Source organism: Setaria viridis, chromosome 1 (assembly GCF_005286985.2).
Source record: "Setaria viridis chromosome 1, Setaria_viridis_v4.0, whole genome shotgun sequence".
NCBI classification, from domain to species: Eukaryota; Viridiplantae; Streptophyta; class Magnoliopsida; order Poales; family Poaceae; genus Setaria; species Setaria viridis.
The window spans coordinates 36,143,914-36,157,202 of record NC_048263.2 but is presented as its reverse complement, the minus strand read 5'-3'; the positions used below and the strand labels follow the sequence as shown (position 1 = coordinate 36,157,202).

The following is a 13,289-nucleotide window of genomic DNA, read 5'->3' as shown; positions in this document are numbered from 1 at the left end:
AGGTGGGGAGAACGCGAGGGGAAGAAGCGGAAGGGATGAGGGCGGAGCGCGCGGGATGGGCCCACCCGGGATGCCTAAGTGACGCGGGGCCCGCGGGGGGAAAGGGTTGCCCTTTTTGTGCTTTTCGGGGGCAGGACCGTCATTTGGCCGCGGGGCAAGGATAAGGGGCCTCCCCGGCGGGCGCCACGTGCGCGGCGCTTTTCGCCAAGTGGCGGTGGACCCTCGCGGCCGCTGGCTGTGGACTTGTCCTACTACCTCCTACGCGCGCTCGCTTGGGTTTCCATTTGTGACTTGTCGCCGGTGACAGGTGGTTTGGCGCTGCCACGGCGGCCCGCCAAGCCGCCGACGCGCGGCGGCGGCGGTCTCGCCGGTACGGCGGCGCCGGCGACCACGCGTTGAAGATGGGATTCAGCATGCGAAAGGAAGTGCTGCTCTAATTTTTATTTCATTTTTTCCACCGTACGACAAATTTTGGAACAGGAATATTGAAGTGGCACTGGCAGCATCGCGAATTCGGCGACAGGCTAAGACGGAGATAGCCACTGCGGCATCGATTCAGGCAGGCACCGTCGGAGGACTGATTGTTCCTATCCTAAGAACGAGAAGCTCTGTGGATAGCTCGAGACTTTTCAACGAGTCTCATCAGTCCCCACTGTACAACTACAATCCCTGCTTACAAATCTGCCCCGGTGAGGCGACGACCTGATCACACACATGAGCTGCCATATCCAGGAGGAATCAACACGAGGGGAACAGGAACAGGGACTCTTTTTTTTCTATCCTGGCCCACTTGGAGTGGTGGAGCCTCGTGTCACGACCAGCGACCAACCAAAGTGGATCGTCGTTCCGACGGCACCCGGCCTAATTTCTACAAGTCAAGAGTAGTGCTGCTAGACCAGTAGTGGTACACTGGTACCACACCGCCGGCGGCACTACCGAGGTCGAGCGGATCAGAGCATCAGACGTTTTGTGCTGCTGGCCTTCTGCCTCGTCGCGGGCAGGCTAACACTACTCCCCGTTTGGATACAGGAGTAAAATTTTAGTTACTATCACAACGAATATTTACATACTAATTAGGTACTAAATATAAGTAAATATATGCTAATTATGAATTAATTAGGTTTAATAGATTCATCTCGCAAATTAGCCACGATTTATAAAATTAATTTTATAATTAGTTCACATTTAATACTTCTAATCGGTATCCAAACATCCAATATGATTCGGACTAAAAATTATTCCATGCATCCAAACACCTGAATAATAGTAATGATAAGGTGGCCAGGCGAGGACGAAGGAGCATGACGCGCCACGCAGGGTGATGCGGTGACGCCCTGTGGGCTATGGCCCTGATCCTCTGGCGCGCGTGAATGGCGTCCGGTCACACTCCGCCCGTGGCATGTTCGGCGAAACGGGGACGAAGGCTACGCGTCTGGACAGCCGCCGCTTTTTTCTCTACTGGCTGCTCGTGTTTCGTTCAGGATTTCAGACGGGGCGAGCGAGCGCGAAAAGGACGTGCGGCGACAGGTATTTCCCCAAGCCGTTTTGCCTCCACCGCCGGCTCCCAGTATTTTCCTCTGCCCGCCGTGTTTATCGTCTCCCGTTCACCCGTCGTACTCACCCGGGGGCGACGACCGGAGAAGCGATCGTAGTACACCGCATCATCGCGGCTTGGATGCGTGTCGTGTCGTGTCGTGTCGTGTGAGTCAGGAGACTTCAACTCCTGAGTCCTGAGCCCGAAAACGGCAGGGAGGCCGGAGGCATACCCGATAGGATCGCCAGCCGCGGCGCCGTGCGTGCGTGTCTCGCGACGTGTACTCAGGTAGCCCAACGAATCCGGCACTGGCAGTCTGGCACAGTGGCAATGTAGGAGTAGGCCTGCAGGGGCGTGGACGTTAGCGGCCGGCGTCGACGTGACCCGCCGCTGCCACTGCCAGCTAACGTTTCTGCGTCGCTGTTGTCCCGTTGGTATACACCGGCTGACCGGCCTACCGGGGACGAAAAAGGGGGAGATCGCCGTCAGCGTTCGCGAGAAAGGAAGGCATCGCTGTGTGTAATCGATTCGGCCGTAATGCGATCCGTATATGCAGGTGGAGGTGCCGATTCTCCCGTGGAACCTTGTGCCCTCGGCATATGGCCAGCTGCCTGGCCGTTTGGGCGTGGAATGGAATACATGCTCCGCTTTGAAGCTTGCTATCGCGAACGAACACGGCGCGGTCGGTAGGACGGTACGTGGACAGCACCCGTCTTTGTGGAGAGCCGAGAGTCCCTTTGAGATCTAGGAGTATGTTTTCAGGCACTGGGGATGGAGTATCTCTGAAGTTCTCGCCAAAACCTTCTTAAGCTGAGTTTTTGTTTTTTGTTTTTTGGATGGCATGTAAATTCGACAGAGCTAACTAACTTGTTCAAGCTCAGCTTTTGTATGACGATAGATACGATGATGGTAAGATCTGTCCATTAATATTTTCATAGAATTTGTATGTATTAGTGGTGATGGTAGTTGCCCCCACCGTTCCACATAGTATATAAAATAATGATACTTTGAAAATGAATCTGCTCAAACTTCAAACTTTGAAAATGATTGAGATGAAATCTCACTCGACCCCAAATATCCATCGAGAGCCTAGCACGTTGTGTTTGCTAATTATGATGATCCGTTTTTCTTTGAACCTTTTAGTTCTCTTGTGATAATACGGTGGGCAGAATACATAAGAAATGAACGGGAACAAAGAGACAATACAAAAGATTGGAAAAATAGGAAAATGAAGTAGACAACGGCGTTTGGAAGGTAGGAATTCATACCATATGAGTCATAAACATATAAATGATTAAAGTCCAACTGTACTTGATGCTAGATCAATTAGCTCTCTTACGCATGGACCCACGGTCCATGATCTCACTCCCGCCCAAAGTTGACCGTATCCTTACATGTCCCTGTCGTTCTCATCACCACCCATCCAGCCCTTTACACGCTGGTCAGTGTCTTTCTCCTACGCATCCCTAGCCCGAGAAGTTTAGCAGAGTGGATTGAGCTTACGGTGATCACTGATCAAGAAGGCAAGAAGCGGTGGGCAGCACGGCTGCAGGCAGCTGCATTTTCACCGGAGAGGGCTCATCGCTATTCGCTAGCCCGGAGTGGGCGGCAGGACCCACCGTTGTAGGCTGGACGCACCACGCACCCAAACCAAGCCCAACCGAGCTCATTTTCTTTCACCGGTCACCCGCCGACCGAGTCCACGGAGCGCCGTGCGTCCGGTCTGCTTCCTTCCGCACAGACTCTCCAGCGTCTCTCCCCACTCTCCAGTCTTCCCATCTCCCCTCCGTGCAGCGGAACTCCGCCCCTCGGCCCAAATCCCCGCCTCTCCCTCGTCCCCTCCTCCGGCGTCCTCCGGACGGACCGGGGCGGGGTGGGAGGCTCATATTTCCCGGGCTGACCTCTTCTTCCGCGGGTAAGGAAGCCCCACCTTTGTTTGGACAGATCGTTCAGTTGTTCTGCTGAATCTCACCAATCGCGATTTCCTGCGCGGCGGAGTGCTCGTAGGTGAGGCTACCCCCCCAACATTTTGTGGGGTTTTCAGAATCTTCACAGCCCTCTCGTTAGGTCCGCCCCTGATCGTGGATTAGGGTTTATCCGACGCGGGGGTGGGGTTTTGTGCCTGTCGTTCCTGGGCTTAGGACGATCATTAGGAGGGGTTTTCGGGACTGGAGGATATGATTTGATAATGCGAGGGCTTGCGATTTTGATTGTTCGTTTACTATGCTTTTTTTGTCGGAGTTGGGGTGGCTCGTTGGGCACACATTCTCTGTTGGTTTCCCGTGTTGCGGGAAAATGATGTTTTTCTCCCCTAGTGGGGTAAGGGAAAACAACCCATTTGATTAAACATTGTCAGAAAAAGCTATGGACTTTTGCTTCATCTGGAGCTTGGATGCAGGAGGTCATTGGGTTTCATCATGCATGTGGTGTATGAAAGAAAATCAGGAGTTTAGTTTCCAAAGGATTATAATTATAATTGACGAGAACTATACGAGTCTCTTGTTAATTTAGCAGTATGAATTGTGTAAAGATTTTTTATTCAACCTGAAAAGTAAACTAGACAGTGTATATTTGTGCGCACTCTAAAGTATCAGATGTGAGATGTCTGGTGTGTGCTCATGGTCATTTAGGGAAGCACCATGTCTGATGGGAAAGATTCTTCAACTGAAGGCTCTTGTGGTACACTATTTGCTTTGCAATTATGTGACGAATTTGAATATGAATGATGTAGGTCTTGACGAGTTTTGCCAATGGATCGACTACCAAATGGAAAGCACAAGGGTTCGATCAACCGGGCAGGAGTTGTGGTGCTTTCGGATTCTGACTCTGGCTCTGACTCTGAAGGTAACAGCGCGTTCGGTTTTCATGATACAAATTTTGACGTCTTATAACTCGTGAAACACTCCAACATCCTTTTAGCACATGAATTTATGATTGAACTCTTGCCATTCTGGACATGCCATGTAAGGCATGTTTGTTGTTCTCTAGAATAGCAGTTTTTTACATGTAAGGAAGCCTCTAGGACATTCAGTGGAGGAAAAAAAGTACCTTGCATGATTGTAATGATCAATTGTGTTTGGTTTTAGTCATTTGATTCCAAAATCATATGGCCCTACCCATCAGTTTTTTCTTGGCAGGCTTTATACAGTTGATATACATATACTACTAAAGAAAAATTAGCAGTAGACAAGTAGGAGATGTTGGTGTCTTATTATTTGCATTTCATACATTCATTGTCTAGCCATTGACACCGATTAAATGTGAATGCACATGTCACGTTGATTGCAATTGCACTCCAAATTATTCTTGAATCATGATTTGTGGGTGCACTGTGCGCAAAACAGCTGCCAGGTGGTGATAATTGAGCTGCATATATGCTGCATTTGATCTTCAGTATTTTGATAAGAGCAACTATGGGACACTGGGACCCCTATATTACATAAAAAGAAAATCAGAAATATATAGTATAGTTGAATGTTACGGCCTACGAATAATGTGATGCGTGGTTGGAAGTTGAAACCTGCAGCACTCATATAGCACTGCCTGTTTTTAGGTTTCGTTGAAGAGCTGACTCCTGTTCACTCCAAGTCAAATGGGAAGGCTTCATCTGAGAGCCTAAAAACTGGTGGAAAGGGTTCATCCTTCTCTAAAGGTACGCATGCACAATGTTAATACACACCATCCCCTTTGAAAGCTACTTACAGGTTTGTGCTGTTAGATCAGAATATTTACCTCTGTACTGCTGTTACGTTTGTTCCATTCTTTCACATGTTATGTTCTCATTGTTAATATTTCTCTCCCTTTTTAGGAGAAGCAAGCCAAGGAAAGGCATACAGTGGTGGCAAAGGTGGAAAGGGCACTTCATCAAATGTAGTTCCTACTAAGTCTGATGCAGAACTAAAGCTGGAGCTTGGTCAGTTCCCTTCATTGAAATTCTCAAAGCGCAGCTTATTTTATGCTTATTACTCAATCTTGTAATGCTGAAATAGACTACTAGTGATAGGGGGCTAATATTTTTGGCCTCATTTGAAGGACATTCTAGGTCAAACTTTAGCAGTTCATGTTGTGCAACAAAGGTCCACTTGTGTCTGGTGTGGCAATCCCCTAGGTTTGTTTTGTTATCTCAAGTTCTCACCCCTTGCTGCTTCTCGTCTTTGGGAGTTCTTCCCCACTTTATTGTCTGTTCTTCACCTTGAGAAAACTAGGATTAGGGAGGGTTTGTACAAGGGCTACTTGACTACACACTAGACGGTGCCTTTTTCCTCAAACATATCTTCACAATCAAGTTACTGATCATATGAGGATTAGAAAGTGGTTGTGAGAGCTCGGAACATGTCTTTATTTGTTGCCTACACTTGTATTTGTTATGAACTGGGGATTAATTGCTTTGTCTAGCCCTTGTGTTTTGTTCCGCCTAATTTTCCACTTAAAATCATTTTTTGCTCCTCCCATGTGTAAATCGTGTCGTTCTTCTCTTAAGTTTGTCAGCCTGCTCCGGTTCTTGCAAGTATCTGTTTGTAGAAATTAGAGATAGTTGGTGGGTGTTGTTATTAAGCAATCTTTTGCTTTTTGATGTTTGCACACGAGGTGTTTGGGAAAATGCATTAAAAATTTTAGCTATTTTGTGTTGTCCTGGTGTGAGTTGAGCTCCAATGTCATTTTAGTGGTATATGAGACATTCCTATGGTTATGTGGAATGTTTTGTGTAAAGGGGGTTGGTATGTTTTACACCATTCTGAATGTGCAGTAATCTGATTTCCATGAACCCTTATCTCTAAACAAAGTAACAAACTGTGAAGCTTATCCTGCTACCTTCCCATGTAATCACAAGAATGGGAATAATTTTTGTGTTGTTATTGGTTGCAGATATCCCTCCAAATTCTAGGATGCTAATGAATTGTGAAGCAGCTGAACTGTTGCAAGAAATTCACGAGCATATGGCTATCTTATCAGAGGATCCAAAGATCAAAATTCCTGAGTAAGAATATTGCAGTTTGTGTTTTGTTCTGCCCGACTTCTCATTCTCTGCGCTATGTTCCAAGTCTCTTAGCTGTTTGGTAACTCTTTTATTGTTGCTTGTGCAGGTCATTTGACAAAGCTTTCCAATATGCAAAAGATGGAAATCAGTTCACCACTGCAAGCTCTGTGAAACAAGCTCTGGAGTATCCTTTTTTTTTTTTTGTACAAGTCTATAGAACTATTACAACTTACATCTTATCATAGAGCTGTATCAACATAAAGCATGCATTTTAGCAGTTCAGTTCCTTGACTTGTTGCTGTAGACCTCTTAAAAAATGCGGTGTTAATGACGGCGAGGTTAGTTACTTAATTTCCTCTTCCTTTTCTGACTTTTCTGTATGTAGTATCACCCTCATCTCTCTCTACCACTTTGTGTGCTTGTAACAGATTTGCATGATAGCAAATATTGGGCCTGAGACCATTGAGGAGGTCTATGCACTGGTGCCATCTCTCAAGGTCAGCCTCTTTCTTGGCACTTTAGTACTTTTATAAATCTGAACCTACCAACATCTAACTTTTGTAAAATCCAAATTTGTTTGTATCCAGGCCAAGCGGACACTTAACGAAGGTCCAATCACTGAGATTCTTGCTGCTCTTGCTAACATAAAAGCAGCCAAGTGAATCTCCAATGGAGCTATGCAGGTAATCCCCTTGCAGATATTCGAAAAACACCTCTATCCTGGTTGTACACCTTTCTTATTGGCTCCCATTGCCTCCTGAATCTGAAGCAGCCATGTTGCTGATCAAGGAACACGGAAACTGCAAACCGTCCCCTTCGATGTTTTGTGTGTTCTGCATAATCAGGTTATTCTGTGTATGTAGAAACCGTAGCATGTGCTGCATGAACTCCTCTAGGATGTCTGACTGCTGGAGTGCATCAGAATCAGTTGAGTGGTTGAACTAGTCTACTCAGAACTGCTAAGATACTGTCTGCACTTGCTGCTACTAGCTTGAACAATGAAGCTGCTGGCTTGTTGCCATATGTTGCTTCGTGCCTCTCGATCTATCTGTTTGCATCCGAGTTTATGCGCAATTCTCTTTTTTACGAGGTTTGGTTTAGCGTTCTAGGTTTCAGTAGTGCATTCCGAAAGCTGAAGGATCCGTGGCTGTGGATCCGACTATCCGAGTGGTAAGCTGGTGTCGCACCTTAATGTTCAGCATTCTTATTGAGAAGCAGCTGCGAAGGCTACTGTGGTTATTTGTGTAATATCCCTCAAAATTGGGTGATATTAATTGTGTCAGTTTTTCCAAAAATATTAAACTTTTTTGTTTGAATGTGTGGATCATTTAAATGCATGGTCAAACTTGAGGTCAACCCTCATTTCTTTTCCATAAATTCAAAAGTTGGTAATTAAATTTGTGCATTTATTTTAAAATAATGTTTGCACGAGTGATTTGGATTTTATTGGTTTAATTTGGATCTTAAAGGTGAGTTTGTATTTTTGGATCTAATCCAAAATACAAACTAAAGCTAGTATGTAAATAGCATAATGAAAATCTAAAGTGACTAACTCTAACTTTGCACCACGAGCTAACACTAGCCAGTTAGCTCGGTTTGGCCGGTTAATAAACTGCTAATCTATCTATCTGTCTCTCTCTATCCATCTTCTGCTTCTATTTGGATCCTAAACCTCGAGCTAACTCGGCCTGCCAATCACCGGCCCCGATCCACTAACCCCCAGTCGATCCAAGCGACACACACAGACCGGAGTTTTTTTTTATTTTTTTATTTTTAATTTTAGTATTTTGCAAAAAATATATGGCATAAAAAAATTGCAAATCTATGCGTATACCGTCAGTTTTTAATCTGAAACTTGTGTCGATTATTTGAACACCAATATGACCGCAAATGAAAAAAGTTTGAATTAAAAAGTTGTAGATCCCGTCGAGATCTACAATTTTCATATAAATTTATCTCCATCCGAAATTTTTTTGAAAGTATAGTGCCTATAGAAGGGAACTTACAGCCGTTTGAATTACCGCTGGTTGAACTGGCGGTAGCTTCCTTCAGAGAGATATAGAGATATAGGTATAGATTTTTAATTTTTTTATTTAACCATATATTTTTGCAAAATATTAAAATAAAAAAATTCCACACAGACCAGCCAGCTCAAGCTCCTCCCTGTTCCTTCACGCGAGGCCCATCAACCATACGATCCAGCCCAGTTTCCTTCGTGAGCAAGTCAGCCCATCGTGCACGGCAACCAACTCACCGGGCCTGTTGACCCGCAGGCATGCGCCAGCCCAGCTCGGCCTGCTCCGCTGGCCAGCACGGGCACAGCAACGCTTCTTCGCGTCGCCTTCACGCGGCCGCCGCTCGCCTTTTTGACCAGCGGCCCCGTTCCGTCTCGCTGAACCGCCGCCGCAGCTCGCGTGGCTCGCACGCCCACGCCGACAGCCCCGGCCCCACGCTGAAACCGCCTCACCTCTCTCCTTTTTCCCCTCGTCAGAACCCTGCCGCGCCGGTGAGCGAGGCGAGCACATGCGAGCTCGCGCGCCGTCGCGCTAGCTCGTGCCGCGCGCACCCGAGCCGCCCCCAGGCCGCACCTGCTCCACGCCGGATGCCCTAGCTCCACACCGTTTGATGGCCGCTACGTACCCCTGCGCGGACGTCGAGAGGTCCCGCCCGTCCACACGCGAGCTCCTGCACCTGATGCCCTAGCTGCTGCCTATAAAACAAGACCCCCAACCACTGGAACTAGGCGGATTAGGAATCCTTGATTTCCACCTCTTCGCAAGAGCACTTAGACTGCGTTGGCTATGGCAGGAGAAAGTGGACCCAAACAAAGCTTGGGTAGGGCTTCCCATCACATGCTCAGACAAGGATAAGCTGTTGTTTGCTGCTTGCACGACCATTCAACTAGGGGACGGCGCCCGCACATCCTTCTGGCACTCTGCTTGGGCACAAGGAAGACGGCCTAAGGACATTGCACCTAAGATTTTTGCTGCTTCCAGGAAAAAGAATAGGATGCTAAAAGAAGCCATACGACACCACAATTGGGTGAAGGATCTGAATGTGCTTGAGTGCTTAACAGTGGGCCACCTCCAGGAATTTTCGGAGATATGGACTCTGAAGTTCACTTGCAACAAGACACAGATGATCAGGTAGTATGGAAGCTGTCACCCTCGGGCCTTTACTCGACAGCATCGGCTTACCGTGCTCAATTTATGGGATCCACATCCTGCAATCTCCGACAACTGATCTGGAAACCGTTGGCGCCGCCGAAGTGTAAATTGTTTGCATGGCTAATAATTCGCAACAGAGTATGGACGACAGACCGACTGGCTACACGAAACTTGCCAAGAAATCAAGTCTGCCCTCTATGTAGGAGTCAGCCTGAGACAGCCCACCACATCCTCGTTGACTGTCGGTATTCTAGACGGATTTGGTCCATGGTAGCCTCCTTGATCTCCTACAATCAAGTCAACCCGAACCAGTGGGCACACACGTCAAGTGTCAAGAAGTGGTGGACACACATGGGCGCCATGCCGGGAGTTCCTCGAAAAGGACTGCGGTCCCTCCTCCTGCTCGTCTGCTGGCAGTTGTGGCTCGAAAGAAACGCTAGAACGTTCCAAAGAACCGAGCGTCATGCCCATGCTCTGCTATCGCAGATTAGGGATGAAGCCTGTACCTGGAAGAGTGCCGGTGCGAAACACATGGCAGCCTTACTGGATGGGGTATAGCCTTATACGGTATACGTAGTATAGGCGGGCGCTTCGCTGGCGTCGAGTTTTCCTTTATCCTTGTCTTTAAAATAAACATGTAAATCTCTTCTATATTAATAGAAATGGCACAGTCCGTGCCGTTCGTTCAAAAAAAAAAAGACCCCCAGGCGCCGCATCCTCCACTCCCTTGTGCCGCCCGGGGATTTCCCCATCTGCCTGCTCCACCACGCGCTGCAGCGCCGCCAAGAAAGAAGAGCAGAGAGGAAGCGAGGAGGAGGAGGAGGGGAAGGACGACGCTGCAGCCGTCAAGCTGAGGCCGCCGTCGGGAGCGACAACGACGACGAGCCGCAGCTGCTGTGCATCTACGCCGAGCGGGACCGCGAGGAGGGGAGCTGGAAGACGACGCCGTGCCGCCACCGCCGCCGAGATGGACGCCAAGACGGGTACGACGACGACCACGCCGGCCTCTGATCCGTGAGCACTGGCCTGCCTGCGCCGCACCAAGCCGCCCGGCCTCACCTCGCCACGGCGCCACCACCCTGTCACCCTCGAGCCCCACGGTGACCTCTGGAGCCGGCCTTCGCGCCGCGCTCGTCTCCTGCAGGTCACGGCCCTGCTGTGCTCCTGCCGCCGCTCGAGTCCTGCCCGTGGGCAAGGTGTGACTTTGCTCCGCGCGGCCGCTAGCGGCCCACCTCTCTGTCCGGCCGTCGAGCCGCCTTGCAAAAACCGCCGCTGCTTGCCGTCGCCGCCAGCCCCCGCGGGCCCTGGACGCCGTAGCCCCGCGCACCGCTGCGGCCGTGCCGCGGGCAAGGAGCCCACTTGCGCCGCGCGCGCACAGCCTGCCCCGACGCGCCGCGCGCCTACGGGCGCAAGGCCGGGGCCGAGCTTTGGCCCGTCCGCCGCATGCTGCAGCCCGCTCCTCGCTGCCGCCGCGCTGCCGCTGTCCCACACCACGCCGCAGCCCTGTGCCCTTCTGCCTCACCGTGCCACGACGTCGTGGGCGTGATCACCGCGTGCCCCTCCCCGCGATGCCGCGTGCGCCTCACTGCCGTCCGCAGCCGCGCCAGCCAATCACCAAGCGGCCACACGCACTGGCCGCACAAGATCCGGCCGTCACACCGGATTCCGGCTAAACCCTGGACCGCCACATGTGCACCACGAAGGATCCGGCCACGTGGAGCTACATGGCGCTGACGTGTCCAAGGCCGGTCCTACTCGTGGGGCCACAAACAGACAATGGGGCCCACGAGCTGACAGGTGGGGCCCAGTTGGTCGTTGACCGGTCACCGTTGATCAAGTCACCGTTGAATTTTCGACATGCAGCACCTTCGCGTGCTCCCGCGTGGCGCGATCAGAAGCTGACACGTGTCATCTTAATCAATGAATTTCCAAAATTAATTAAATAATTGGATAAATCTTTTAATCTTTAAATTTTTTTAATTAATTCATTTAAACTCAGAAAAATATGAAAACAGTTGCATTAAATTCGTTAAATTGAGCCCCATACTGTTTGTAGCTAGTTTGATATTATTTGGATCTTATAAATTTGGCTTTCTTGGAGTTTGACTCGATGTAATGCCGATTAATTTATATTGCGTCGTATCTCATTCTGTTCAGACCCGAGCTACAACTCGGAAGACTCTCAAGACCCCGAATACACCGGGGAGGATCCCAACGTCTACGGATAAGGTTTCATGTCACTTCTAATCATATAGATCCTACACATGCTTAGTTGCTAGCGCTTCATTTATGATGCCTAGATGATGATTGATTGCATAGCCTATGTTTCTAGCCATGCATTGATAATTGTTTATCATGTTTTCCTTGTTACCTACTTGTGGACTAGCTACAGAACCCTAGCTAGTCCATCTTACTTATATCCATACACACATGTTTTTGAGTTATGGATGGGCATATGCCATGGTTTTGGTGATGGGATTCCTTGTACACTCTCGCGTGTGTTTTGGGTGAGTGTGATCGCTTGCCGTGTTTTGGCGGGAGCGAGCCGCAGTACCAACTGAGGAGTGCCTTGCTAGGGGAGAGCATTCTGGACTCTCTCCATCCCCTGTGCCCGTGGCAGGTACCTTGTTTGACACTGAGGAGCAGGTGGCATACCTGTACGTTGCAGGTACTTCGGCACATACTTTGTGTAGTTGAGTGCTCGCTCTCGGCCCCTAAGGACCGAGTCAGTTTACCACCAGTCACAGTATCTATTTACGTCCATACCGTTCGCCTTGTTATGAGCGGGGTTCGGTTCGAGACTAGTGGTGGATAGTGCTCAGCCTGTAGGCAGATTGGAGGATCAGTGTAAAGAGTTCGAGGCGTCGACCTGCTCTGACCAGACTGCACCTCAGCGTGGGTAGGTTTCACAGCTTCGAGGTCTTCAACTGGTGACGGTGTGCCCTGCAGTTGAGGATAGTTCCAGACTCAGGAAACAGGCCATTAGGTGGCGTTGGACGGCTGAGCCCCGTTCAGGCTCCATCCATGCGGGTACAGATGTACAACATCTGCAGAGTGTATAAACCTATAGCTATAGTCCGTGTCCACTGACTACTGCTACTTCTAACTAGATTTATACTATTCTTCTACCTCCCCTCTTTTTGAGATAGGCTGGCATTTGCTGTTGAGATGTGAGGGAAGGGAGCTCTCACATCGCCTAGAGTGTTTGGATGCTGGATTCTTATGTAAATGATCTGGTGATTTGTGACGAGTTCCTTGTTTGTGAGGTGTTGACCTCGAAGATGGTATTGCTTTGATGCAGCCTTGATTGTTGTTGTTGATGCATAAACCTCCACAACCATATATAGGTTTATCCATGCATATAATAATGTTCCCCTATTTTCTTAGCTTAGCTGCTATTGGGAGTTATCATGGTCTACCCGCTTCTCGAGTAGATGGTGGTTTTTCATGGTCGGAGCTTGACGATAACTTCGACAACGACGGATGGGAAGACTAGGGATGGTCCCGCACTCAAGTCGCCTCTGGAGGTGATGTTCGTCATAGCTCATGTTTCCGCTACGTAGATATTTTACCTTTCATGATTCAGTCCTAATAGATTTGTACCAGCATG

The 13,289-nt window shown here is 49.0% G+C and overlaps 1 protein-coding gene across 3 annotated transcripts; it reads left to right on the top strand.

Moving 5' to 3' along the window:
• The first annotated feature begins 3,204 nt into the window (after nt 1-3,204).
• On the top strand, nt 3,205-7,535 carry LOC117840271 (DNA-directed RNA polymerase II subunit 4). Of its 3 annotated transcripts, none has more exons than XM_034720771.2 (10): nt 3,205-3,541; nt 4,266-4,378; nt 5,088-5,186; nt 5,343-5,447; nt 6,401-6,512; nt 6,619-6,696; nt 6,817-6,850; nt 6,941-7,009; nt 7,100-7,195; nt 7,285-7,535. In XM_034720771.2, exons 2-9 carry the CDS (start codon nt 4,285-4,287, stop codon nt 7,172-7,174), a joined length of 666 nt encoding a protein of 221 aa, XP_034576662.1. In that variant the 5' UTR covers nt 3,205-3,541; nt 4,266-4,284; the 3' UTR covers nt 7,175-7,195; nt 7,285-7,535. The 3 variants fall into 3 exon arrangements, with proteins under 3 accessions (XP_034576662.1, XP_034576655.1, XP_034576647.1); XM_034720764.2 differs by having other exon boundaries at nt 3,206-3,449; nt 7,282-7,535; XM_034720756.2 differs by having other exon boundaries at nt 3,207-3,449.
• The last annotated feature ends 5,754 nt before the right edge of the window (nt 7,536-13,289 follow it).